The sequence below is a fragment of the Salvia hispanica genome, chromosome 6 (assembly GCF_023119035.1).
Source record: "Salvia hispanica cultivar TCC Black 2014 chromosome 6, UniMelb_Shisp_WGS_1.0, whole genome shotgun sequence".
Taxonomy (NCBI): domain Eukaryota; kingdom Viridiplantae; phylum Streptophyta; class Magnoliopsida; order Lamiales; family Lamiaceae; genus Salvia; species Salvia hispanica.
Window position 1 is genome coordinate 25,000,474 of NC_062970.1, and position 25,851 is coordinate 25,026,324.

General features: G+C 35.9%; 3 protein-coding genes across 3 annotated transcripts; all 3 read left to right on the plus strand.

Moving 5' to 3' along the window:
• The first annotated feature begins 336 nt into the window (after nt 1-336).
• LOC125192908 (anaphase-promoting complex subunit 6) lies at nt 337-5,819 on the plus strand. Its single transcript, XM_048090584.1, has 16 exons — nt 337-652; nt 827-961; nt 1,118-1,191; nt 1,307-1,346; nt 1,553-1,598; nt 1,756-1,835; nt 1,950-2,128; nt 2,195-2,320; nt 2,999-3,073; nt 3,193-3,318; nt 4,118-4,187; nt 4,307-4,389; nt 4,468-4,581; nt 5,159-5,258; nt 5,333-5,368; nt 5,465-5,819. The coding sequence occupies exons 1-16, from the start codon at nt 407-409 to the stop codon at nt 5,585-5,587; spliced, it is 1,653 nt and encodes a 550-aa protein (XP_047946541.1). The 5' UTR covers nt 337-406; the 3' UTR covers nt 5,588-5,819.
• A 6,487-nt stretch (nt 5,820-12,306) lies between these two features.
• LOC125197188 (tubby-like F-box protein 7) lies at nt 12,307-16,222 on the plus strand. Its single transcript, XM_048095898.1, has 4 exons — nt 12,307-12,760; nt 13,080-13,167; nt 14,620-14,749; nt 15,312-16,222. The coding sequence occupies exons 1-4, from the start codon at nt 12,368-12,370 to the stop codon at nt 15,892-15,894; spliced, it is 1,194 nt and encodes a 397-aa protein (XP_047951855.1). The 5' UTR covers nt 12,307-12,367; the 3' UTR covers nt 15,895-16,222.
• A 2,142-nt stretch (nt 16,223-18,364) lies between these two features.
• Nucleotides 18,365-21,192, plus strand: LOC125191929 (uroporphyrinogen decarboxylase 1, chloroplastic). The gene is made up of 6 exons (XM_048089364.1): nt 18,365-18,492; nt 18,592-18,725; nt 19,517-19,899; nt 19,974-20,258; nt 20,433-20,668; nt 20,839-21,192. The coding sequence occupies exons 1-6, from the start codon at nt 18,467-18,469 to the stop codon at nt 21,005-21,007; spliced, it is 1,233 nt and encodes a 410-aa protein (XP_047945321.1). The 5' UTR covers nt 18,365-18,466; the 3' UTR covers nt 21,008-21,192.
• The last annotated feature ends 4,659 nt before the right edge of the window (nt 21,193-25,851 follow it).

The window sequence follows — 25,851 nt, forward strand, 5'->3', positions numbered from 1 at the left end:
CCTCTTCGTTCGGTTCCAAATTCAAATTTAATATTCAAAATTTTAAAGCCCAAATTCAGCCCAATATAATACAAAATTTTATATCATCATTCATATGAGACAAACAATAAAAAATAAATATCTAAATAAATATTTTAAATTGATAGTAAATCATGGTCAGTCCTATACTTTTTAAAATTTTAAAAAGTAAATTATGAAGTTTGATAGTAGAATTTTGCAATTATCTTTTTGGTGTATTTTGAACTTTATAATGCATATATTTTAAATTGACTTTCACGTCAACGTATAATTTGTTATAGAAAAGGAAAAAAAATAAGACCATTGAGAAAGAACCCCAATCTGCATCCCCAAGCCCTAATTCCAACCCCTCAATTTGAGCCGATTTACACGATTTGCAGCGGAGGAAATGAGGGAAGAGCAAATCGAGAAGCTGCGAGGCGTGGTCCGCGACTGTGTGAGCAAGCATCTCTACTCGTCGGCGATCTTCTTTGCCGACAAGGTGGCGGCGGTGACGGCGGACCCTGCCGACATATATATGCAGGCGCAGGCGCTCTACCTTGGCCGACACTACCGCCGCGCATTCCACCTCCTCAATGCGTCGCAAATCGTCCTTCGCGACCTTCGTTTCCGCTACCTAGCTGCCAAATGCCTCGTAATACTTCACTTCCTTCTCCACTCTCCAGCTACTTGTGATAACTTCTATTTCAACATTTATTCTACAACTTCGAATTTTTCCACTGCTATTCCATTTCTGTGTGAAATTGAATTTTTGTGTTAGTTATGCTATATTTTTCTTAGTTATTTGAGAACTGTATTATTCAATTAGGAAGAACTGAAGGAGTGGGATCAATGCCTGTTGATGCTTGGTGATGGTAATGTGGATGAGCATGGTAATATTATTGACACAAAGGAGTGCAGTAGCATGTACCTGGATAAAGATGGCGAAGATCGTGAAATCAATGTAAGTTTGTTTGGATCAAACACAATCGAATATGGCATTTACTGCTTGCTGTGTCTTTGTTGGTATATTGAAAATAAAAGAAATGACGCGTTAGTCATTAATAACTTTTCCTGGTAGTGGTCGTAGTGAAGTATGATAGTTACATTTCTCTGGCAGATTATATCGGCGATATGCTTTTTAAGAGGCAAGGCATATGAGGCCTTGGAAAATCGCTCACAAGCTCGTTTATGGTGAGTAATATTGAAGATAAGAATTTGCTCTATTTTGTAGTTAAGATTTAGGTAGAGTAGAATTGGTTAGCTTGTAGAGCTCAATCTGTTTATCTTTTTCTCATGACACGTGAAGGTACAAAGCCGCCATTAAAGCCGATCCTCTATGTTATGAGGTATGGCTATTAACTGCCTGTATTGCAGCCTGATTTTCATCTATTGTTTGAAACCATTACGAAGAGCTTTAATGTTCCAAGGCCGTAATCTGAATAAACATTTTCTTTATCTCAGAATCAGATGTTTAAATCATTTCATGCTACTAAATACGTTCTTTGATTGACTGCATGTTTTCTTGGATCACGTGTCATCTTTCTTTTCTCAGGCCTTGGAATGTCTTATAGAGGGCCATATGCTCACTTGCGAAGAAGGTGAGGGATATGTTTTCAGTAAAAGTGCATCCCATCTCACACAAACATAGATTTCCCGTTTTTCTACTCATCTGGTATCTCATTTATTGGAACCAAGATTGCTGTAATTGATCTATTTGACAATTAGAACTCACTCATTGCTCTGCTTTTTTTCTAGAGACCAATCTACTTGCAACCTTGCAATTTTCTCCTAAAGATGGATGGCTATCTTCATTTTATTCATGCCTGGTAAAGAAGGTAAGATTTCCAAGTTTGTGAAACTAGTCTCCATATCTTTTTGTAAATACCGTGTATGTTCACATCTGTAGAAATGATGATCAACATTAGATTAACATGTGGCTTGATTTCCAGTATGAGAAAGAAAATGTTGTTGAAACCAAATTTAAAGAACTCGAGGTCGAAGTTGCTAATACAAAGACGCCTGGGAAATCATTATGTACTCTGAAGAACAACACTGATCTCTTAGCCTGCAAAGCTGAATACTACCACCAGTGTGGTGAATACCAAAAATGTTTTGAACTAACGTCTATGTGGGTTTGTCTATACTTCTCTTCGATAATTATTTCCAATTGGTTACTGACATGCATTTAATTCAGATTGCTTGAAAAGGACCCTTTTCACCTGAAGTGCACCCTAGTGCATTTAGCAGCAGCGATGGAGCTTGGGCATTCTAATGAACTCTATCTGATGTCGTGCAATTTAGTCAAGGACTATCCTCAAAAGTGAGAACTTTACACTCTTTTACACCACTTATGAAAAAACCATCATCTACCTGGAAAGGAATTTTTTTACTTGTTTTACTTTTATTTTATATGCACTGTGTGCTCCTGAGTCCTGAAAGTACCCTGACAAGTTCTTTGTGCCAACAATGTAGCAATCGAATATCAATAGATAGGTTAAACATAATTTTCAGTGTTATTATGATTTTGATCAACAGGTTCAGTTTTTATGATCTAAAACTCCTGGGTAGCTTCCTAGTGGCTTTGATGTTTAAATATTGCAAAAAATGTTTCCTCTAAAAGAAACTGAGATGATAATTGAAGGAAACATTGTTCTCTAGAAATGCACCCTAAGGCCACTTTTCAGTAGTCTTTTGAGTTTAAAGCTTTCAGACATGGTCCATTATAAGCAAACATCAGCACAAAAAGTATTGTCTAAAACTGTGAACTTTTAGTGACCTTTAGGCTTTAATATAGTTAATCCGAATAAATGGGCAAAAATACTGAAAACTTGTATGCATTTCTTTTTTATTTTGTCAGTCAAATTTAGCAATAGCATAGACACCATCAGTTCATCCACTAATATTCTTTATTCTTAAAATGATCAGCTTTCTTGTGCTTCCAAATTTCCAGATTTATGTCTCATTGACAGTATTGACTTCATGTGGCATGTTTATTCAGAGCTTTGTCATGGTTTGCTGTGGGTTGCTACTACTACTGCATAAAAAAGTATGACCAGTCACGTCGTTATTTCAGGTATATATCTTGTAAGATTTTCTAGTTTTGAGTTCCCTATCAAACAAGATCACATTATATTGGTTTATTATCTATTTTGCCTGTTTATCTCTGATTCAATTCCTGGTCATCCTCCCCAGCAAGGCAACAAGTTTAGATGGAACATTTGCTCCGGCTTGGATTGGATATGGGAATGCATATGCAGCCCAAGAAGAAGGAGATCAAGCAATGTCAGCTTACCGCACTGCTGCACGTTTATTTCCTGGGTAAGTGTTCAATACTGTCCACCGTCTGTGCATTTGCATTCGTTTCCTTTGACTTCTTATCCATATACTCCTTCCGTCCCAAGGAAGATGACCCCTTCCTAAGCTGCACGGGATTTTATGCAAAATAATTTTTTGTGTTGAGTGGAGAGAATAAAGTAACAGAGAGGTAATTAAAGAAGAGATAAAGGTGTTTCTATTTTCATTAATTGACCATCTTGATTGGGACAAACCAAAAAGGAAAGTAGGTAATCTCGGTGGTATGGTGGGAGTACATTCTAAAATTGGTATTATTTGTTTGAATTGGCTTGGTTAAATCAGGTGTGAGATATGCATACTCATCACTTTGTCATCTTCTGCTGGGGAGTAGGGACGGTTTTTTGCTGTCAAAATCCAAAAAATAGTGTCAAATCTGACCTTTCCATAGAATCCAATGTTGTCCTAAGTTACTGCAGATTTTGTTCAAATGATATGAGTTGCAAAATCCTTGATGGTTAATTGGTGGACAGGGAATTACCTTCATGCCCCTAGGTCTTATGCCAGTAGGAGTTCTGAACTTCTGATCTCGGGGACGTCAATAGGAGCTCCCAATATTAATATTTTGATCTTTGGGATGCTAGTGCTAAACCTCATTTTAGGAATCTGCCTTGATGGCGAGGCCTTGTTTTTTTTTTCTTTACACTTTGCATCACATCATAGTTCAGTTTGCTTAATGAGGCTGCTAGTTTCTACTGATTAGTATCATGATTGATTCTTGATGTACTATTTTTTTCTCTTTTTCTTTTTCTCCCTTTTATATCAGGTGCCACTTGCCTTCACTATACATTGGAATGGAATACATGCGAACCCATAGTTTTAAACTTGCTGAGCAGGTAACTGCCACATGTTTTGGCTTAAGAAATTGGTTGGCTGTAGAGAACTAGATATATAGCTCATTTGTTGCATTAGTAACTAGTGCTATTTGACCAAGTTCATATGTCTTTGCATTCAGTTTTTCATGCAGGCCCAAGCCATATGTCATTCGGATCCACTTGTGAATAATGAGCTTGGAGTTGTGGCTTATCATATGAAGGAGTAAGATATATGCCTCGTGAATATTTACTTGAGAATGATTCCCTTTTAGTATGGTCGTGAACTTCTGGCATATTTCAGGTATAAGAATGCCGTGTGGTGGTTTGAGAAGACACTGGCTAATGTACCATCATCTTTAAGTGAGATGTGGGAGCCAACTTTAGTCAACCTTGCTCATGCATTGAGAAAGTTGAAGTATGTTTCTTTTCTTATATTACAATCTATAAATGATGCTTGATTATATCAACTGGCTTCATTGAGTCTTCTTGATACATGACTTTGTGTTCCTTGTACCCTGTGATCGAGAACCTCACATTTTATTGTTGTTATCAAAGACGTCCTAGTGTTGTTTAGGTATTTATCCACCTGTTCTCCTTTGTGTGCGTCTAATATTTTAGAAAAATCACTAAACCCTCTTATCAGCTGTGGGAAGGTAAAAATTTGTTACCAAAATCCGTGCACATTATATGTTGGAAACTGTATATTACAAGTTCAGCGAACTTTTTGCAGTCTGTTTTTTTTTTATCCATATGCAATATGTCCATATGTTATCCAGCTGAGTCAGTCAAATATCTGATCGAAATTTTAATATGATGCTCGAGGGAACTCTGCTAGGATAGGATAATGGTCTGCCCTGCTTTGCCATTTCATATATTCATAGTTTTACTTGCTGGATAGCGTTGTATGTCACCCATGAACTAAAGAATGTCATCTTGATTATTTTGTTATAATATGTTTTGGTTTCATAATTTATAAATGTTACAACCATCAGGAGGTACAATGAGGCAATTGTGTACTATGAGAAAGCACTCGCATTATCAACAAGAAGTTTAAGTACATACGCTGGGCTTGCATACACCTATCATCTACAGGTCCGCTTCTATAAATCATCTTTTATGCTAAACTCGAGTCCGGGGCTCTGTCTTACAGATCTTCCCTTTTACAGGACAATTTCACAGCAGCAATTACACACTATCACAAGGTATGAAATTCTCTCAGTTCAGAAGCTGATTTACCAAGCTCTTGTATTTACAATCACATTGGCCGCGTTTATTTATGGATGTTGTTATATTGGCAGGCTTTATGGATAAAATCCGACGATCAATTCTGCACGGAGATGCTGACACTGGCCCTTCAAGACGAATGCCAACTTGATACAAACCCTAAAGTTGGGACAGTTAGAAGCCAGTTGTTTACTTGAATGGATTATAAATCTTTGTATTGTTAATTATGTAGTCGTTTCGATATGTAAGCATACACATTCATAGAGAGAATAGCTCGAACTGTAACATAGGGCCATATTTAATTTGTGGTTATCCTCTTTTTTTTTTTGTAGCAGTAGTAGTAGTTTATTGGGTGGCTTTGCATTTGTTAGACCTATAAAACAATTTCTATAGCTCATTGTGAAATGGAGTACATAAGTTTAATAGCCAGTTCATATTTGCAAGCAATATGGAAAGTTTGCACAATATAAGTCAATCGTTGCATATTTCACCTTTTAACAGAACACAAATAAATTCATGATTTCATAAACTAAATAGGATTCAACCTCCCAGAACCTTACGTGACAAAACCCTGTTCGCACAAGGTCAAAATAGTCTCTAAGTTTTGATCTTTTCAAAATCTTACTTTCTCCGTTCCAATAAACATGAATATTTGGTTTCTAGCATGAGATTTTATGCGATGTTGCATTGTGGGTTAATAAAAAGAAAAAGTAAGATGTTGTTTCCATTTTAGAAAATGTTTTTATTTTTAATGGATTATTCTAAAAAGAAAAATGTTTTATTTTTAGTGAGACAGATGCGCGCGCGCACACACACACACAGAGTGACATTACTATTGTATAATCTCAACCACGCATATGCAATCAGATAGCAAAAAAGATAGTACTGCATATATGCATTAGAATGACAACTAGAATTTGGGTGATAACCATATAAGTCCGTTCCTCATGACAACGATCAAGACTCTGGGGACAATATTATAAGAAATGGTTAGCTTTTTGTATCCAATAATTTTGTATTATTTCTTTTGTTGCATTTCGAGTCCAATTTTGAAAAGCTAACGTTGACTCTTTTCAAATTGCCAAAAAATTATACTAACTCAGTTTGTGGATGGTTTTTATTACTATCCTACAAATTAATGGATGATTTTTATTACTAGCCTACATATTAATGGATGGATTTTGGGATACTGCTGAATTGATTAAACAAGATGTTGAAGCAACGGTGGATTCATCGGAATTATTCTTCATAGCGGTGAAATTGGGAAACGTCGAATTCTTGGCGAAGTTGCTCCCAAATAAGCATAATTTACTATACAAGTTAAAAGAGGACGCACATAACATATTTCATGTTGTTGTTTTACATTGCTACGTTGATGTGTTTAACTTTGATCTATGATTTGGGTGGGCCTAAAAATATGATAGCAACACACAAATATGACAACAATATGTTTCACTTGACAGGAAAATTGGCTCGTCAAAATCAGCTCGACAGCCTTCATGGGGCAGAATGGGAGATGCAAAGTGAAGTAGGGTGGTTCAAGGTATAAGTTTTTTGGTTACTTTTTAGTTCAAGGAATAGGCAAGAGAGTTTCAAAAGTTTCTGTGAATTTCAAAGTTTGAAAGTGTTCTACTTGTATATACTCACTATGTCTCGTTCAAAATGAAACATTTCATTTTTGCACGTGTTTTGAGAAAATAATAATAAATAGTTAAAGTGAAGAACAAATAAATTAAGAGAGAGAAAAATATAGAAAAAATAAATTAAGAGAGAGAACAATATAGAAAGACTTTCCCTTACGTTATTATATCTTTTATTGACTTGTTCTCCTAAAACAACCATGATGGAGAGGAATGCTTCTAACGTCGTTTTCACATGTGCCAAGACTTATTTCTGCGAACCGCAAATACATTGGTAGCTCATGATGAGTTCTTCCAAATTGAGTTGACGCTATTGTTCCGTAGAGTCTTACAACACTGCAAAAGTGTATGTCTGCAGTCCGACATCTTGCTACTGGGCAATCCTACAATGGTTTTATTGGCCTTGAACTCGAATGCGTGAATTTTTTTTTGTAGAGGCGTTCCCAACAACTTCGGTGCGGAATATCTTTAGAGACCCACGACTTGCATTGCCTATAGTTGCCTCATCTTTACAAAGAATGTCATGGTTTCCCCCGATGCTTGGCCGCATTGACTACATGCATTGGCAATAGAAGAATTGCCATGCGGCATGCATTAACTTCATGAATAGTTGCAGGTGTTGTCCCTTGAATAAGAGATGGGATAAAAAGTGGTGCGTGACCCATGAATAGTGAAAGGAAGGGATGTTTAAGGGATGACTGTTGTGGATAGCCTTAAGCCCGTAAAAATGAGCGGGCCTATGGTGCGTCCTTCCCTGGGACAACTATTATCAAGGTATTGTGTTTTATTGTATTGGTCATTGTTTTTTAAAACTCATATGTTTTTTGTGATGTGAAATTTTCGTTAGAGTGATCTTCATATATATGGTATTTCTAGCAGAAAAATTAGCTAGCAAGTGCATATTACTTTGCTAGTGAACGAAAAAACCATTAAAATGTCTATCACATAATGTCCGAAGGATGTAAAAGAAAAATCTGTGGAGGATGTGATCATCCTTTCCAATACCACAATACCAATGGTTGAAATGGAGCCTGTCAATCCTAAGAACCATGTTGTTGTAAATATGGCTCGATATCGGGGGTCTGCGAGCAGGGTCAACCTGTAAGACAGAATGGTATTTCAAATTGAGATGAAATTGCGGCAAAAAATATCTAAAGAGATCTTTTTCATTGATTGCTTCAAAAATATGACAATGCCCCTATTTAATACCCAATGGTTGGTTCGATTTAACCAATACATCTCAGGAAAAAACCAACAAAGAAAATCTGAAACAGAGCTTATAGATATATTCGACTCGACGGAATAATAACTAATTAAATAATTCCATAACTAAATATCCAAAAAGAGATTAAATAATTAAATAACAACTATTTCAGTTAGTATACCTAATTTATGTTTTCTTTTTTGAAACATTCTCAATTTTATTATTTTTATTTATTCATCATATTTTCTATTATAAACTAGTACGGAGTATATTATACTCTCTCCAATCCTGAAAATTTGTCACTTATTTCCATTTTCGTCCGTCCCTAAAAATTTGTCACCTTTCACTTTTATCATTTTTGGTAGTGGACCCCTTATTCCAGTAACTCTTTCTTACTCACACTTTATATAAAAGTAGGATCCACATGCCACTAACTTTTTCAACTCACTTTCTATTACATTTCTTAAAATCTGTGTCGGGTCAAATGGTGACAAATTATAGGGGACGGAGGGAGTACTAATAAATACTCTTTCCATCCCACTTTAAGAGTTTCATTTGAGTTCGACACAGATTTTAGAAAATGTAAAGAAAAGTTGGTGAAAAATATAGTGGAACGTGAGTCCTACTTTTATATATTAATTTATAATAAAATGTTAGTGAAAAAAAATTAGTGAAATGTGGAGCCTATTACCTTTTATGGAAAATTTCAATCAGAACTCTCTTAAAGTGAGACAACAAAAAATAATAAATCGAAACTCCTAAAAGAACAAAGGCCAAAATGGTAAATTAGAATTCCTAAAGTGGGACAGAGAGAGTAATTTTTGAAGAAGTCGACTTTCAAGTTTGAACGACTATCTGTTCACTTCTAAAATCAATAGACCAATATATACCACACAAATTTGGTTTGACCTTTTTTTTGTCATCGGAGGGATCACCGATCATGTTAGACTTCCATAATACAAAACGGTTGAATGTTCTTTTAACTAAAATGTTTAAGTATATGTTTTATAAGTTATACGCGTTTAGCAATGATAAGTACAAGTCTACAAATTTATATAACTAATGCTTTAAGAATAAATAAATCTCTACAGTTCTTTTATCACGATAAAGTCAGCTATTCTAATATAAAAGTTCATCATACGTGACATCATAAGTATCTAATATACGAGGCAAATATCTTGATATGATATTTTACTTTATTACGTATGACAAGTACCTCTTTTGCACTTTTTATTTTAAATTGTAAATTTAGGATTGAATAAAATATGAGTAGTATTTTAATTTTAACAAGAAAATACTTAATAAAAGAACATATAATAAACTTTATATCTTTATATCTTAATTTAATACCATAATTTTTTATAGAAATAGTACAAGTAGTTTGGGACGAGCCGAAACAGAAAAGTACAAGTAACATCAGACGAAGTAGTACTATACTATTCCCTCTGTCCGCTACTAGGAGTCCCATTCAAGTTTGACATGAATCATAAGAAAAATGAACTACATAAGTGGTACTTGATCTTTCATTTTTGCACATAAATGGTACCTGATATTTATTTTATATCGTTTTGGATACCTGGTGACGAAAATAATCCTAGGTTCCAAACATGTGATTTTTTTGTTATGGAGTATTAAATAGTAGTACCAAACATGTGATTTTTTTTTCTTCCTTTCTTATTTCTTTTCTTCTTCTTCTTTTGTTTCTTCTTCTTTATTTTTTCTTCATTTTCTTCTTTTTTTTTAGTATTTTATCTTTCTTTTTTTTCTCTCCTGAGTTTACGTTTCCTCCTTTTTTCTTTTCTTCTTTTTCTTCCTTCTTTTTAGTGTTTTATACATACATCTAATTGCATTCCTAATATAAATCAAGAACAAAATATCTAATTAAATTAATTATTTAAAGTAATTAAATCAAGTAAATATTTTTTATTAAATTATTTTATACTCATTTTAGGGTTGAAACACCTAACTGAAAATATTCAATTCTTTATATCATTATGAATACAATTCACAGTTTAAAATTTTTATTAAGACTATATTGATTAGTTATTAATTTAATAGTATAAAATAATAATTATAATAATAATAATAATTATTATATAATATTATATAATTCATAATTTAAATAAGTATACTATAATTATTTATTAATTACTATTAGTTCTTAGTATTATAACAATAATATTATTGTAATAATTAATAATTATAATTAAGCACATTGAATGATATTAAAAAATAAATTAATTATTAATTTATAAGATCAAAATAATAATATTATTATTGATTAATAATAATAGTATAAAGAGTAAGGACAATGAGAGAGAATATAGTAATGTCACTTTTGGTACTAATTTTATGTATGCCTAAAATGTCTATATAACACAAATGAGAAAATGTATTTGTTTATAGGGCATACCAAAAATGTGATTTATAGGTACCAAAAACAATACAAAATAAAGATCATGTACCATTTATAGTTAACTCTTATAAGAAATACTCACTCCGTCCGTCATTTCTTGGTGAGACGGGGTTTAAGAAATGTTACGAAAAGTGAGTTGAAAAAAGTTAGTGAAATATAAGTCTCACTAATATATTACTTAGTTTTAAATGAAATATTAGTGGAATGAATTAGTGGGATGTGGGGTCCTATTACCATTTGTGGTAAAAATGAACCGGGACTCCTATTCGCTGACGGACTAAAATGAAAAAATGAGACTCCTATTCGCGGACGGAGGGAGTAAGAAGGAAAGTGGGTGAAAAAAGTATTGAAATGCGAGACTCAATTTTATATACTATTAGTTTTATAATAAAGTGTGAGTGACATGAGTTAGTATAATGTGAGGTTTACTTACCATTTATAGTAAAATTAAATCGGGACTTGTAACGGCGGACAAACTAAAATGGTAAGTTGAGACTCTGATAACGGATGGAGGTAGAGGTGCCCACTGTTCCAGAATCGGCGGTTACGGTTCGGAACCGCCGGTTCTAGTTTCGGAAATTGTGGAACAGGAGTCGAACCGCGAGAGTGTTTCGCGGTTACGATTCCGGTTCCAAAAACATCGGTTTCGGTTCCGAACCGATGATTTTTTACGTTTCTGAACTGCCGATTTTCGGTAGTTTTTCACGGTTCCGGCTCGGTTTCACGGTTGTTCGGCATTTTTCACGGTTCTGGCATGGTTTCGGTTCAGAAATTTTCGAACTTGAACCGAATCATGGTTCTAAAATCCATGGTTTCGGTTCGAGTAAATTCTCACAGTTCCGGTTCGGAACCGTAAACCTTGGACACCTCTTCATGGAGGGAGTATAATATACTCCCTCCGTCCCACAAAAATATGCACTCTTTACTTTTTAGTCTGTCCCACAAGAATATGCACTCTTTCCTTTTTAGTTCGTCCCACAAGAATATGCACTTTCTAATTTTGGAAAGTTTTTTCTCTTTAAGGAGACGGGTCCATTCTCCACTAAAAATACTTTAATTATTTTTTCTCTCTGCATCTCTTACTAGACCAATTTACATTATAATTAATGCCGAATCTAAAATACATATTCTCTGGGGACGGAGGGAGTAATTATATCACGAGGTTATAGAGATTTTTTTGGGCAAAAATAAGGTAATATAGCCCTACTAAGTACTAAAACATGAGTTGCAAAAATGACGACGTAGAGGTCTAAGAGCATCCGCAATTTTCTTTTCGGGGAACCGTCCCTCCGTGCATCCGTCAGTCTGATCTTCGGGAGTAGGGCGAAAGTGCTTGCTCACCGAAAATCTTTGATCACGCCCCCCAATCCCTTCCAGGACATCTCGGGGTACGTCCCGATGTGAGGTACTCATCCCATGTGCGCGCCTCCGTTGCTCTAACGGTCAAAATAAACAACTTATACATATACAACCACCTTTCCCCTCACGTAACTGTGCTAGATTATAAGACACAGACCACTTAAAAAGTCACACGTACCTGACTTTTAAATATTGATGAAAGTTTAGCGTCCTACTATTGGTTAGTTACGTAACAGTAGTGTAGCTCTATTATTATAACCCGATTTATCCGCCATATTCTGTCAACCTTCTTCACTTGGTTGCTTTTTCTCTTTCCTCTCTCTAAAAATCTCTCTCTCTCTCTCTCACTGGAATCGCCATGTCACTCAGGCGGAAAATCAATCATCGTTCCTTCTCACTTTCGAAATCTTATAAACAATCTAAATCATCAGAAATCACATCCATCACTAGTAGTAGTAATCATGGGGAAGAGGAGGAGCGAAGGGGAGAAAATCAGCTGCGGCATCAGCACCGACACGGCGTTGTATCGCCTGGGGAATCGGAATCGGGGCCGTGGGCAGGGATGCTTCCCGAGCTTCTGGCTGATATAATTCATAGAGTGGAATCGACCGAGAATCAATGGCCTCAGCGCCGAAACGTCGTCGCATGCGCCTGCGTCTGCAAGCGGTGGAGGGACGCCACCGCTGAGGCCGTCCAGACCGCCTCCCTCCGCCGCCTCGGCACAATTACCTTTCCGTCTTCTCTCAAAAAGGTCCATATTTGCAGTTTTCGTGTCTAATTATTATGCTATTCACCAATTTCATCTTAGATTGTGTTGGTGCGTTTCGATTAGGGTATTGTTGCAATAGAAACGGAGGAGTATCAATTAAGGTCCAGTTCTTTTGTCAAAGGAAATAATTATAGCTAAATTCAACTTCTGTATTTTCTCTAATGTTGGGCATGTTTCATGGGGTATTATTGTGAAAATGATATTGGAGAATACAATAGCCTTGTCTTTAGTAGTATTTGATATTTTTACTAATGAATGTGGTTAGAATTCATTTTCTGGAAATCTGATGTTATATTTGCAGCCAGGGCCTCGGGACGGTCCACTTCAATGCCTCATTAAACGCGACAAGAAGAATTCAACGTTTTACCTCTATCTTGCTCTCACACCATGTTAGTAGCCTGCTTCTCAACTCTGAAGTTTTAAAGATACTAACTGCCAAGTGATTATTATGATGAACCATGAAACACTTATTTTACATTTTGATTGGGAAATTGCCTTTCTCATCTTACATCCCTCAGCGAATTGTGCGTGCTTTGAGGGCTCAAGGAAAGTTTGGGGGTTGGCTAAAGAATTTTTTCTGGTCTAGTTTAGTTAATCTCTAGAGGGACCATTATGAAATTTCTAAGTCAGCGTTGGTGGGTCAGCAATAATGCCAGTCTCTCTACTTCATATTTAAGTGCTTGTTGATTTAGTCAAACTTGAATATAGACTTCTTCTACTGCTGAGAGTGGTTCTGTATTAGCTTCTTGTTATCATTCTTTGATGGATTATCTCCTACTAGTTACCTTAAGTTTCATTTTATGAATTTCAAATGTGTTATTGCAAATCAAATTGTGTGTGGGCTTATTAAGTCACACACATGCATAGCGTGCACTAAATAAGGTCTTGAAATTATGATACCAGAAGATATAAATTACCTTGCTGTCCAACCATGAGATCAGATAACAATTCTGAAATTCACTGGAAGATGATGAAAGAACTTAAAGATCTATTTTAGGGAGAAAGACAAACTTTTAAAAGAAATAGAAGTCCCTATACTGTTACCAAACTCAATTACTAGGTGATCTAGTACAATTAAGTTGATAAATGTGCTTGAGGAAGTGTCATGTCTTGTCACCTTTATTGTGCTGAAAGTATGTTGTGGTTTTGCAGCCATTAACTTTTCTTCACGGTCTGTTCCCGATTCAACTAATTTCTTTTGCTATAGTAGAGTTAGAGGGTTTCTAGCTAAGCATATCTAACAGATCTAGAATGTTCATAAATAAGGTATTCATAGTTCAATACTACCTCGTAGGTGGTAATCTTTGCTGAGTGTTAATAAATAGAGTGACATTATTTAACTTTTAACATGCTGAGTCTTATAAATAAATGGCCAAATTTAAGAAAGTTCTGAGTAAAATTCAATTCAGGAAGAGTTTACTCAAGCCTTTATTTTTAATTATTTATTAAAGTTGATTTTGGAACCATAGTATTGAAAATGTGACCAAGCACCTTCTAACAGCTTATAACCTCGTCTTGTGCCTGGGGATTAATGATTTAATCGTTGCCTCATTATGGTAAATGTGGGTCTCAAGTGCATGAGATGAATAGATAAGGGATGGATCACTGTCACTTAATTATATGGATAGAGGTATAATTTGATTTTAAACTCTTAATAGACATGGATATGGCACTAAATACTTTTGATCTTTGTAGGCTTACAACTTAGTATGTAAATTGGACGTCTTATGCCTCATTTTAGCAGAAATCATGTCCACATCCCCTTGACTTCTGTGTCCACTTATTTCTCCAAACTCTTTTACAGTTAAAAGCTCATAGTTCTCTTTCTATTCCTGTGACAGCATTCACAGACCCAGGGAAGTTTCTATTGGCAGCACGGAGATACAAAAATGGGGCACGCACCGAATACATCATATCTTTAGATCCTGAGGATTTATCTCAAGGAAGTAAAGCCTATGTTGGAAAATTAAGGTTAGGATTTCCTTCTGGTAATTCTGGGCATCCAGACAACACCTCTCACTTCTTGCTGATCCCACATTACTTTATCAGTACATAATTTGGGCTGCTCTTTAGGTGATATGAGTGCTAAATAGTAGTATAATGGAATTGCAACTAAAAGAGTTGGTTCTTCTTGAGTACTGTAAAATAACTTTATATGAAGGCACTTGTTCTGGTTCTACCTAAACTCCAACTAGGCACGGCTCCAGTCTACTTCCAAGCCACCCAACTCTTTGCTTGTTCCAGTGTTAATTTTGAGATTTTTTGGTGATGCAGTGTCTTGTACAACTATTTTATTGGTGGAATATTGAATACCTATCTACTAGCAATTTGATATGATTTGCAAAAGTGTACGAAACTTAGAATTCTACATTAGAAGGTCTTGTATGTTTCATGCTCATATATCTGATCACCCTTCTGGATGAATAATGTTTCACAATCCTCTGTATCCTCTTATTTCAATCACCCCATTTAATAAGAATTCAGCGTTTCTTGATGAATATGTAATAACACAGATTCATCTCTGTGCTGCCAGGTCAGATTTTCTAGGCACCAATTTTACAGTATATGATAGCCAACCACCACACAACGGAGCCAAACCATCAAACAGTAAATCTGGGCGCCGTGTGGCAAGCAAGCAAATAAGCCCGCAAGTCCCAGCTGGAAACTTCGAAGTGGGACAGGTCTCGTATAAATTTAATCTCTTGAAGTCAAGAGGGCCTCGAAGGATGGTGTGCTCACTCACGTGTCCAGTGTTGGGTGAGCAGCAGTCATGTGACACCACCCATCAAGACCATTTGAAAATGAAGCAGCCCGAATGCTCCAGCCCAGGGCACACAATTTTGAAAAACAAGGCGCCAAGATGGCACGAACACTTGGAATGCTGGTGCTTGAATTTCCATGGCAGAGTAACGGTGGCATCAGTGAAGAACTTCCAACTGGTTGCGACAGTCGATCAAAGTCAGCCCTGTGGGAGGGGTGATGAGGAAACAGTGCTGCTACAGTTTGGCAAGGTAGGAGATGATACTTTCACAATGGACTATCGGCGGCCTCTCTCAGCCTTCCAGGCTTTCGCGATATGCCTGACCAGTTTTGGGACGAAACTAGCATGTGAGTAGCGTGATTTGTTTGCCTGGCTTTGCCATTTCCGAGAAGTGTTAAATGTGCTGATTGTGTATGGGTTGTTAAGGTTGTTACTTCAGAAATTCGGGTTTGGATTTATGATATCAGCAGGGACGGATCTAATGTGCAATTAGGAGGGGCAAATGCCCTCCCTCAAAATTTCATATCTATGTATAAATTCTATTGTAGAAAAAAATTAATATTAGTTTCTTCTTTAAATGCCCCTCCTCAAGCACTTCAAATATCCCCACATGTATTTTTGCCCCTTCTATGATCATTTTCTAGATCCGTCTCCGGATGTCAGTACACGTTTCACCTTTTTAATACAGGATAGTAGTATTACTCGCACGAGTTTTAAGAAGTTATTTAACTTTGTGAAGAAAAATAAAGGGAGAAAGTGAGTTGAATGTGATAAGTAATGGATTGTGATTCGTGAGTGTAAAAAGTTAGTGGAATGTGGGGTTCGTATATTAAAAGTGGAATAAAGTAAATGGTTCTATTAATGGTAGACAATTCAAAATGGCAAAATAGTTCTTTAAATGGTGTACAAAAGAGAGTAGTTTTAGACTTTTAGTAGTAGTATCAGCAGTTGCATATTTTACATTTTTACTGTGAATCGACCAAGGTATGATGTCGTTTTACATTTTGCAATATTAATTGATATTCCCAATTGTGTAAACTGTTAACTAAAACATGTTGATAAAATTGATGTTGAAGAAAATTGTTTTGAACATCGCTAGCAACAAGCGTTTCGTACATTCCTTCGGAAGTTTGTTGGTTGGCCAATTAAATTCCAGTCAGACTAACTAATTAAAACCATAAACTCTAAACGGGAGAGAGGGGATATAATCTGGATTTAGAATAATTGTGCAAATTAATAACTAGCCAGCAATTTAATTTAAATAAAATTAGTAAATTTTTTGTTATTAAGAATAGATTGCATTAAAATTTTTAAACTGTCCTTCATATATGAATTCGACCACAGCCCAAGAAGCTATACCATAAGATAATTTGGAATTATCAACTGTTTTACCACAAAGTATAGATTCATATTGTAGCAGTACTGCAGTAGACTCGCAAAAGAACCCTTCATGGCATAGATAAATAAGATCCCCAATACTACGATGAGGCATTGCATGACACAGATCATCTCTTCCTAGGAAGGGGTGAGGTGATGTTATCCGAGTTATAATCCATGCTTGACAAGGAGCTTATAAATACATTGAAAGTAAATAGGTCTACAATTATTTACATAGCGCGACTTGTGGAGACTAGTTATCTACGAAGTGCGATTTGTGTCTGTTAGTATGCCTTGAATTTGTATAGGATTAGGTTTCCTAATTGGGATAAGATTATGTTTCCTAGGCCCAATCTGTCTTTTGTGTGCCTATTTATATGGGAGTAGAGCACATAATTCTGTAATCTGACAGATCCAATCTATATATGAAAACCGCAGTCATAATACAATTTGTTCTCCGTTCTTGCTCGTGGACGTAGCCAACACAACGTTGGTGAACCACGTAAATTCTGTGTCTATTTACGTTCTTTTGTTTCTCGATTCACAATTGCCCTATTTGTCATAACAGTGTCAAAGAGTTTTACACAAAGATAATATATTGATTATGATGAGACCTTCTTGCTAGTCGCCATGATTAAGTCAATCCGCATACTCTTGTCAATAGTGTCCTATGTGGATTGAGAAGTTTAAGAGATGAACGGCAAGATAGCTTTCCTAAATCGAACCGTTGAGGAGATCATCTACATATAACAACCAGACGGATACAAAGTCAAAAGTAAATTACACATGATATGAAAGTTTAAGAAGGTCATTTATGGACTCAAGCAAGCTTCAAGATCATGGAACTTTGTTTCGATCAGGCGGTCATGTTCTTTGGATTTGAATAGTGCCATGTTGGAAGTTTATGTATAAAATAGTTAATGGAAACAACATGGTATTATTGGTACTCAATGTAAATGCTAGTTAGTTCGAGATGAAGAATACATGAGAAACTAGACACATCCATCAAGGCCATCCTGATCGCTAGAAAATGATGTTGTGTTTATCTCAATAATTGTACATCGACATAATGCTGAAACATTTTAGGCTTTTAGCATGGAAAATTTCAAAAAAAAAGTTTTTTAGCCTTATGAAATTACTTTGTCCTAAGAAACTTTTTAGATAAAGAGGAAATGAAACATTTGTGTCGTGGTAAGTCTACTACCTTCATCCCATTGAAATAGACTAATTAGTAATTAAGGATAACATAAATTTTAATATATAATTAATGAAATAAGAACGGACAGAAAATAGTTAAAATAATGATGCGGACATACTATTTTAAGTTTTAACCCATACTTTCACTGCCACTGCGGTGCTCGACGAAATTAATACTACTACTTATTTTTCTATAAAATTAAGTGGCAAAATGTAATAAAATAAAATGTAAATAAAATAAAAATGATAGAGTTGTTTTTGAGAGGTCTGTTTACTTTCACTACAGTTGAATTGAGGCGATAAGGAGCGAGGAAGAAATCAAGCGACTACCGACGCACTTGGCAATTCTTTTGATGATGGGCTTTTCCACCATTAGCAGGCACGTTTCACTTCTAACAATTCCTCATTTTCAGCGTTGAATCGAGTTATGATATAGTTGCCCCAATTTGTGCGATTCTCTTATTGTTTGTGTGCGCAGTTCTTGCTGCGGCGTGGGCTGGAGAAACTCGAGCTTGTTTACGCCCCTCAATTTCGCAATCTCCAATGGAGCTGCTTCATCTCAAAAGCAATCTCCCAAATTCATCTCAGCTCACGCTTCTGCTTCTTCATCTGGTACATTTCCTACCTAATTGTTCATGGATTGATGTTTACAAATTTAGGATTGGGATTTTTTTTCCTCGATTTTTTTTAATCGTTTTGTATGAAGTTTTATCTTTTAGTTACTCGAAATAGAAATAGGCTAATTGGGGATGACACAAGTTTTAATGCGCAATTAGTAAAATAAGAGAAAAGAAAAAAAAGAACTAGTTGAAATAATGTAGTAAAAGAGAAGGATAAAAGGTTACCGTAAATGGATATAGACTATTTCTATGGTAAGGACGAAAAAGGAAATTCAACCTATTTCCATGGGATGGAGAGAGTATTTACTAGTATTAGAGGGTGTTCGGTTGGCAGGATTAAATCTCATGATTAAATATATATCATGTTTGGTTCATAAGATTGAATTCCACAACTTAATCCTAGATGGATAGGCTCATGATAATTAGTCATGGTAACCGAACGACACCTTAGTGTAAGATTAGTGTGGGAATTGATCTTCATAATTGTATAAGAACTCTGAATAATTCTCTTGAAGCTCATCCTCTATATTTTGAATGATTGGCTTTGCCCTACAATGAAGAATATGGAATCCAAATTCATCACTTTTCTCGTCTGATTAGGTCTATAAATTTAATTACCTCTGGTCTGATACGTGAACAGAGTAGATTACAAGGAACTTTTATCATGGAGGTCTAAATGTATTCCTTTAGAACTATTATGTCTGAAATTGCACTACTATCGACATGTGGTAAATTCAACTATCTAAATATGTTCACTTTTGATTTTCTTAAAAATGGAAGCAGATCCTTTGTTGGTCAAGGCTGCAAGAGGGGAGCCGGTAAACCGTCCTCCTGCATGGATGATGCGTCAAGCAGGAAGGTATATGGCTGTTTATAGAAAGCTTGCAGAGAAATATCCATCCTTCCGAGAGAGATCAGAGACGACTGATCTCATTGTGCAAATTTCTTTGCAGCCATGGGAAGCTTTCCGTCCCGATGGAGTTATTATTTTCTCTGACATACTTACCCCACTACCTGCATTTGGTGTTCCTTTTGATATAGAGGATGTGAGAGGTCCCGTGATACAGTCTCCCATTCGTTCCGAAGAGGACTTGAAAGCGTTGCACCCTATCGATTTGGAGAAACTACAGTTTGTCGGTGATTCTCTTAAGATACTGCGGAAAGAGGTTGGTAATTGGTATGGAGCCACCCATCACTTGTCTATGAAAGCTGTTTGACAGTTTCTAATACTTTTTTTTAGGTAGGGGAACAAGCTGCAGTTTTGGGCTTTGTTGGAGCTCCTTGGACAATTGCTACATACATCGTTGAAGGTGGGATGACTCGAACGTATAAAACAATAAAGAGCATGTGTCATACATCACCCACTTTGCTAAGGAGTCTTCTGTCACATCTTACAAAGGCAATAGCTGAATACGTCATCTACCAAGTAGAGTCTGGAGCTCATTGCATACAGATATTTGATTCGTGGGGTGGTCAATTGCCACCTCATATGTGGGAAATGTGGTCAAAGCCTTATATCGATGAGGTGACCGCATTTTTCTTGTTGGCTTTTAACAAAGGGAGAAAGCTATATTTTAGTTTGCAATGGCTTAAAATTTTCTATATCTGTTTCATGAATCTATTGGTTTTTGATGCACACCATTAAAGCTTTTATTGGTATTTGGTTATCTTTTTAAACGCATTTATGTGATCAATGTAGATAGTGAGAACAGTGAAGCATAAATGCCCTCAAACCCCTCTTGTACTCTATATCAACGGAAATGGTGGATTTTTAGAACGGATGAAAGGAACTGGTGTTGATGTGATCGGGCTCGACTGGACAGTGGATATGGCTGATGGAAGGAAACGGTTGGGCAGTGACATTTCTATACAAGGAAATGTGGACCCCGCCTGTCTATTTTCTCCTCTTCCTGCCATAACCAATGAAATCAAAAGGTTCGTCATTGAACTTAACTGATTATGAATCCAACAGTTTCTTTTGTGCATCATCTGATTGCTAAATATGCATTCTAATTAGCCACGATTTAACTTTAACTAGTATTTAAAGCTTTATCAAGCTGTGTTCATTGTTTGCTGAAGCGGATAGGATCTGCCTGCCTTGTCAGGGTCATAAGCAGTGCAGGGACGAAAGGCCACATTCTAAACCTGGGCCATGGAGTTCTTGTTGGTACACCGGAGGATGCAGTGGCTCATTTCTTTGATGTTGCAAGAAGCTTTGATTATGATTCCAGAGTTGAAAACCGTGCAGCCGGGGAACCCAATTTGGTAGCTTGAGAGTCCAGTTTTGTTGTACAAATAGACTGTTCTTCCCAGGTATGAGCTAACTAATCAGTTTTTTTTTTTTTTTTTTTATTTCCAGCATAGTTTCTTTGGTAATATTTATTCGTCGTTGTATCAAAGAACCATATGCACTTGCACATGATGAGCCCACTCTATTTGATTGAATTTCGTAGTTTCAATTTCTTTGGTGCCTCAAGTTGCATAACCATTTATTGAATGTGGGTTACTTTTTGAATTGAAACTCAAGTAGAAGTATAGTGTAGTTATATTATGGCATGCTTCGGTTAGAATTAGGGGTGAACATTTGGTTTTTCATTTTGGTTTTTTGTCTGAACCGAGCTGAAAAAACAATTTTTTGTTAATGCTGAAACCGAACTGAAAAATCGAACACTGAACTACAAAAACTGAACTAAACCGACAAAATTGAAATTGTATAAGATTTCAAAAAATTAAAATCGAAAAACCGAAATTATTCCTAGTGTAAATTTTGACATTATAACAACATATAAAAAGAAGTAGAACAAAAAGCCACATTGTGTGGTATATATTCATAGAGGGGTTCTTTTAACTTTTCAACAAATGTGCATAACTGCATATATTCTCAATTAGTTTTCGGTATATATACTGGCAAGAATTCACATTAGATTGTAAGCACATGACTTCATGAAATATATAGTAGGACTAAACTATTCAACAATGTTGCTGTGACAGTAAACTAATCTACTAATCAAAATTAGTGTTCTTAATATGAACATACAATTAGTGTAGTTGATGACGATGGGTGGTCTGGTGGAGTTGTGGAGGGGCGACGGCGGGGAGCTGGAGTCGACGGCGTGGGTGGACGGCTGGAGGTGACGGGCCGACGTGGGTGGACTTCTAGAGGCACCGGCGTGGATGAGAGATTTTGGAATATGGGTCTCAATTTGCTGACTTTTCGAGATTTGAGATTAAATTCGCAGATCTAAGGAAGACGGTTTTCATTCTTGGTGTGTTTTATTTTCATCAATCATCTCCCTATCAGATTGGATCAGTTGAGTTTTAAGTCTATTTTTAACACATATCCTAAAAAAACTACTCCCTCCGTCCCACTACAAGTGAGGCGTTTATATTCAGACGCTGTTTTGCAAAAATAATAGTAATAAATAGTTAGAGTGGAGAGAAAGTAAAATAAGTAAGAGAATAATGTATACACGACTCTCTTCTATATTAGTCTCTCTCTTACTTCACTTTGTCTCCACTTGAACTAATCCTAGCTAGGGACTGACTCGACAAGTTAAGCTGGCCATTATCTTCCCCCTCCCACTTCACCCTTGCTTGCCCTCAAGCAAGTTCAGTGAAGTGGAAAACAGGATGACCAGTATTACACATAAAAAAATACAGAAAGCACATAAATAGAAAACATATTATATACTATGAAACTTCTCACACTTGGACTATGCAATAAGCTAAGTGGGAGAAGATATAAGACTAAACTCACCTAAAAATTAACATATTATATATGAAACTTCTCACATAGTCTAACATATTATATATGAAGATATAAGACTTATCAAACAACGCAAATCACATAACAGAAGAAAATTTCTAAACAACCTAAACACATATATACGTTGTAAACCCCTACCTTCTCACACTTAGACTATGCAATAGGCTAAGTGTGATGAAAAGAGGTATACGAATGCTATCACAAACATATTAACACTTATAAATGTAAAACAGACACTCATAGAAAAGAAAACTAAAATTACGAAAAACTAAAAGAAAAACTAACTTGTCAGGATGCCGGTGGTGATGTAACCACCCATTAACCATCCATTAACTTCAAATAACTACCACTACTTTAATCATCAAGCAACTATATTAGTATGTGACTCTACATTTTATTAACATTACCAAACAACAATTTTATCGATGAAAATTTTCATCGGAAATTCCTATATTTCCGTAGGTAAATAGTGTTAACGATGGAAAATTTCCGTGATTTTCCATCTGTAATTTACGTGCATGTAATGTTTTTAGTTAACACTGTTTCCGTCGGTAAGCCATCTTTTTCTTTTAGTGTAAATCATTGTTACACTTAAAGTCTAAATCAATATATTCTTCGTTACATTTAAAGTGACAAATTTTTTAGGATAACCCATTTTAAATTGTCCATTTTTCGAAATCGGGCATCACACTCTACTTTATTCTCTCTATAAACTCACAAAACAACACTTTATAAAATCACACGTTGAGTAAGCTACTTAAGAGTAAGATGGATGGAGTAATATGTAGTAGGAGATATATTTCACTAATTGTTTTCAACAATTTTTTTTAAAAATTTCTTAAAACTCACGTCAAGTCAAAGTGAGATTTTAAATTCTAACCGGTGGATTATACAATTAAGAATGGTAAGCGATATAGATCATGGTGGTCCCGTTGCTCATCAATTTTGTAAAGCCCTCAAAAATATTTTATTTTGAATATTTTTATTTGATAGGTAAAATGATACAGTATCAACTTATTTTGGACAAAGGTGAATTCGATCTGGAGTAGTAATATTACAAACTATACTAGATGATAGCACTAATGTATACACATATTTATTTGTATATGAAGTAATGTAGTTGGACAGATACAAATTGTAATAGTGCATCTATATTCGAGCTTTAGGGCATCCACAATGGGCCCCGATCGCAAGGGCCTAGCGATCGGCCCCTCCTATCGCCTCTCACAGGTCACCATTGTGGAGAGGGAGGCCATCTCCACCCCCCACCGCCTCCGCCGACCACAAGCCTTAGCCGATGGCAATACCACATTCTCCATCAATTCACATTCATCCCTTTCCAATCCCAATTTCAATTTTATTACTCTCTCCACGGTGATATGAACTTCAGCAACAAAGTGCCCGACATGAAGGGGAAGAAGAAGGAGACAGCCGGGGAGGCTTCTGAAGCTGGACAGACGATGAGTACCTACTCCATAGAGGAGTCGATTGCTCTTGCTCATTGTTGGACACAGATGTCTGACGACCCGATTTTAGCCAACAAGTGCAAGGGCGGTTTCTAGGGGCTTATCGTGAAAAGATACGGACAAGTAAAGCCCGCAGGAGCACAACGATCTACGAAAGCATTGGAAACGCCTGGTGTATGAGTGTGCTAAATTTCACAAGTTCTACGACGGCAATGCGAGAGGGTTCAAGTACTGGGAAATATATTTGCAACTAAAGGATTGCCCAAAATTCATAGGGTTAATGGGTCGTGTCGGGGAAGACGAGTCGGAACCCGAATGCTTCTAAGGGTGTGCTTCCATTGTCTTTTATTTTCTATCTTCATCTCTTCTTTTTTTTTTGGTTTCTTTAATGTAGGATGTTTTATTATGTTTTTAAATGAATTTTTTTTGCCGTATATATTTACGTTGTCTTTTAATTACACAAATAATTAAAAGTGAAATATTAAAAATAATGATGATGTGGAATTGAGATGAGCTATGAGATAGGCTCTGGAATGAGTCTGCTGACGTGACAGGAAAAAATGGAGATAGGATCTGAGATGGGCTCTGGAAATAGGCCACCACTGTGAGTGCTCTTACACTTGAATTTAGATTCTAGTCTAATACAGAAAGCACAACACATGCTCTTCATGTATTCGTCAAATCGTGTTCTTGCATTATCCAACGAGATGAACAAGGGGTGGAGTGTGATCAAATCTTTATATTTCACATCCTATGAGCATGGAATAAAACCTAATTTGGAATGGAATGATGCCAACACATAATCACTCTATGTTACATATTTATTTATATATGATGTTATGTACTACTCCCTCCGTTCCATAGTATTTGAGTCATTTTGCCATTTTGGTACGTTTTATAGTAGTGAAGTCATTCCTTTTTTAAGTAAAAGTCGACACATTTTCCTCACTTACTTCACTCTCTCTTACTTTATCTCTTCATCTCTCTACCTTTTTCATTTTCTACTTTACTCTTCTTTTACTTACCCACTTAACATATTTTTTCTTAAATTGTGTGCCGAAAATAAACGTCTCCACTATTATGGAACGGAGGGAGTACTATTAATATATATAAGATGAGGTGTGGAAGTAGGCCAAAAAGAAGATAATAGATTGAAGAATAAGACAAAAAGTGTTTTCATAACAATGATGAAGTATGGGCATCAGTTATAAGAGCTGGAAATTGGAATATATTTCAACAAGAATTGCTATGAAATTTTCCAGCTATCCAAAATGAAGTCTAATTAATAAAACCATCATTGCTGTTACAAAAGTCTGAAAGAATCTATGAAAAACAAGTGGGGTCACCTTTATGTTTCTTTTCAAAAATATTTGATTTTGGAAAAAAAAAAATTTCCTTTTTTCTTTTTTTGATTTGCGAAGTAAGCTAGTGATTTATATCCTCATTCCATCACCATAAAGTTGCAAGCCTTCAAAAACATCATCACTATGTTACATTTAACGGACAAAAATATGTTAGATGGTGAATTTATTGTAGCTTCATCTTCCAAGGCAATAGTTTTATTGAAAGAGGAAAGAAGTTGCATAATCATCCACGCCTATCAAAACCAAGAAGGGTAAAAAGAATATTAGTGAAAACAAACGAACTAGTAAGTGCTTCTTCAAGTGAGGCAATAAGGGATATTGGAAGCCAGATTGCCCTCTTCTAAAGAAGGGCAATGGCCGAGATATGTCCAAAGCTTATGCAGTAGAATCATCATGTTTACAATTGTATTTACACATTCATGGATAGTGGATACAAGAGTCACTGATCTTGTTCGTTTTGATTCCGCTTTAATGCAGATGACAAGACAACTTCATGATATCTGCATCCAGTTGCGCGACGCC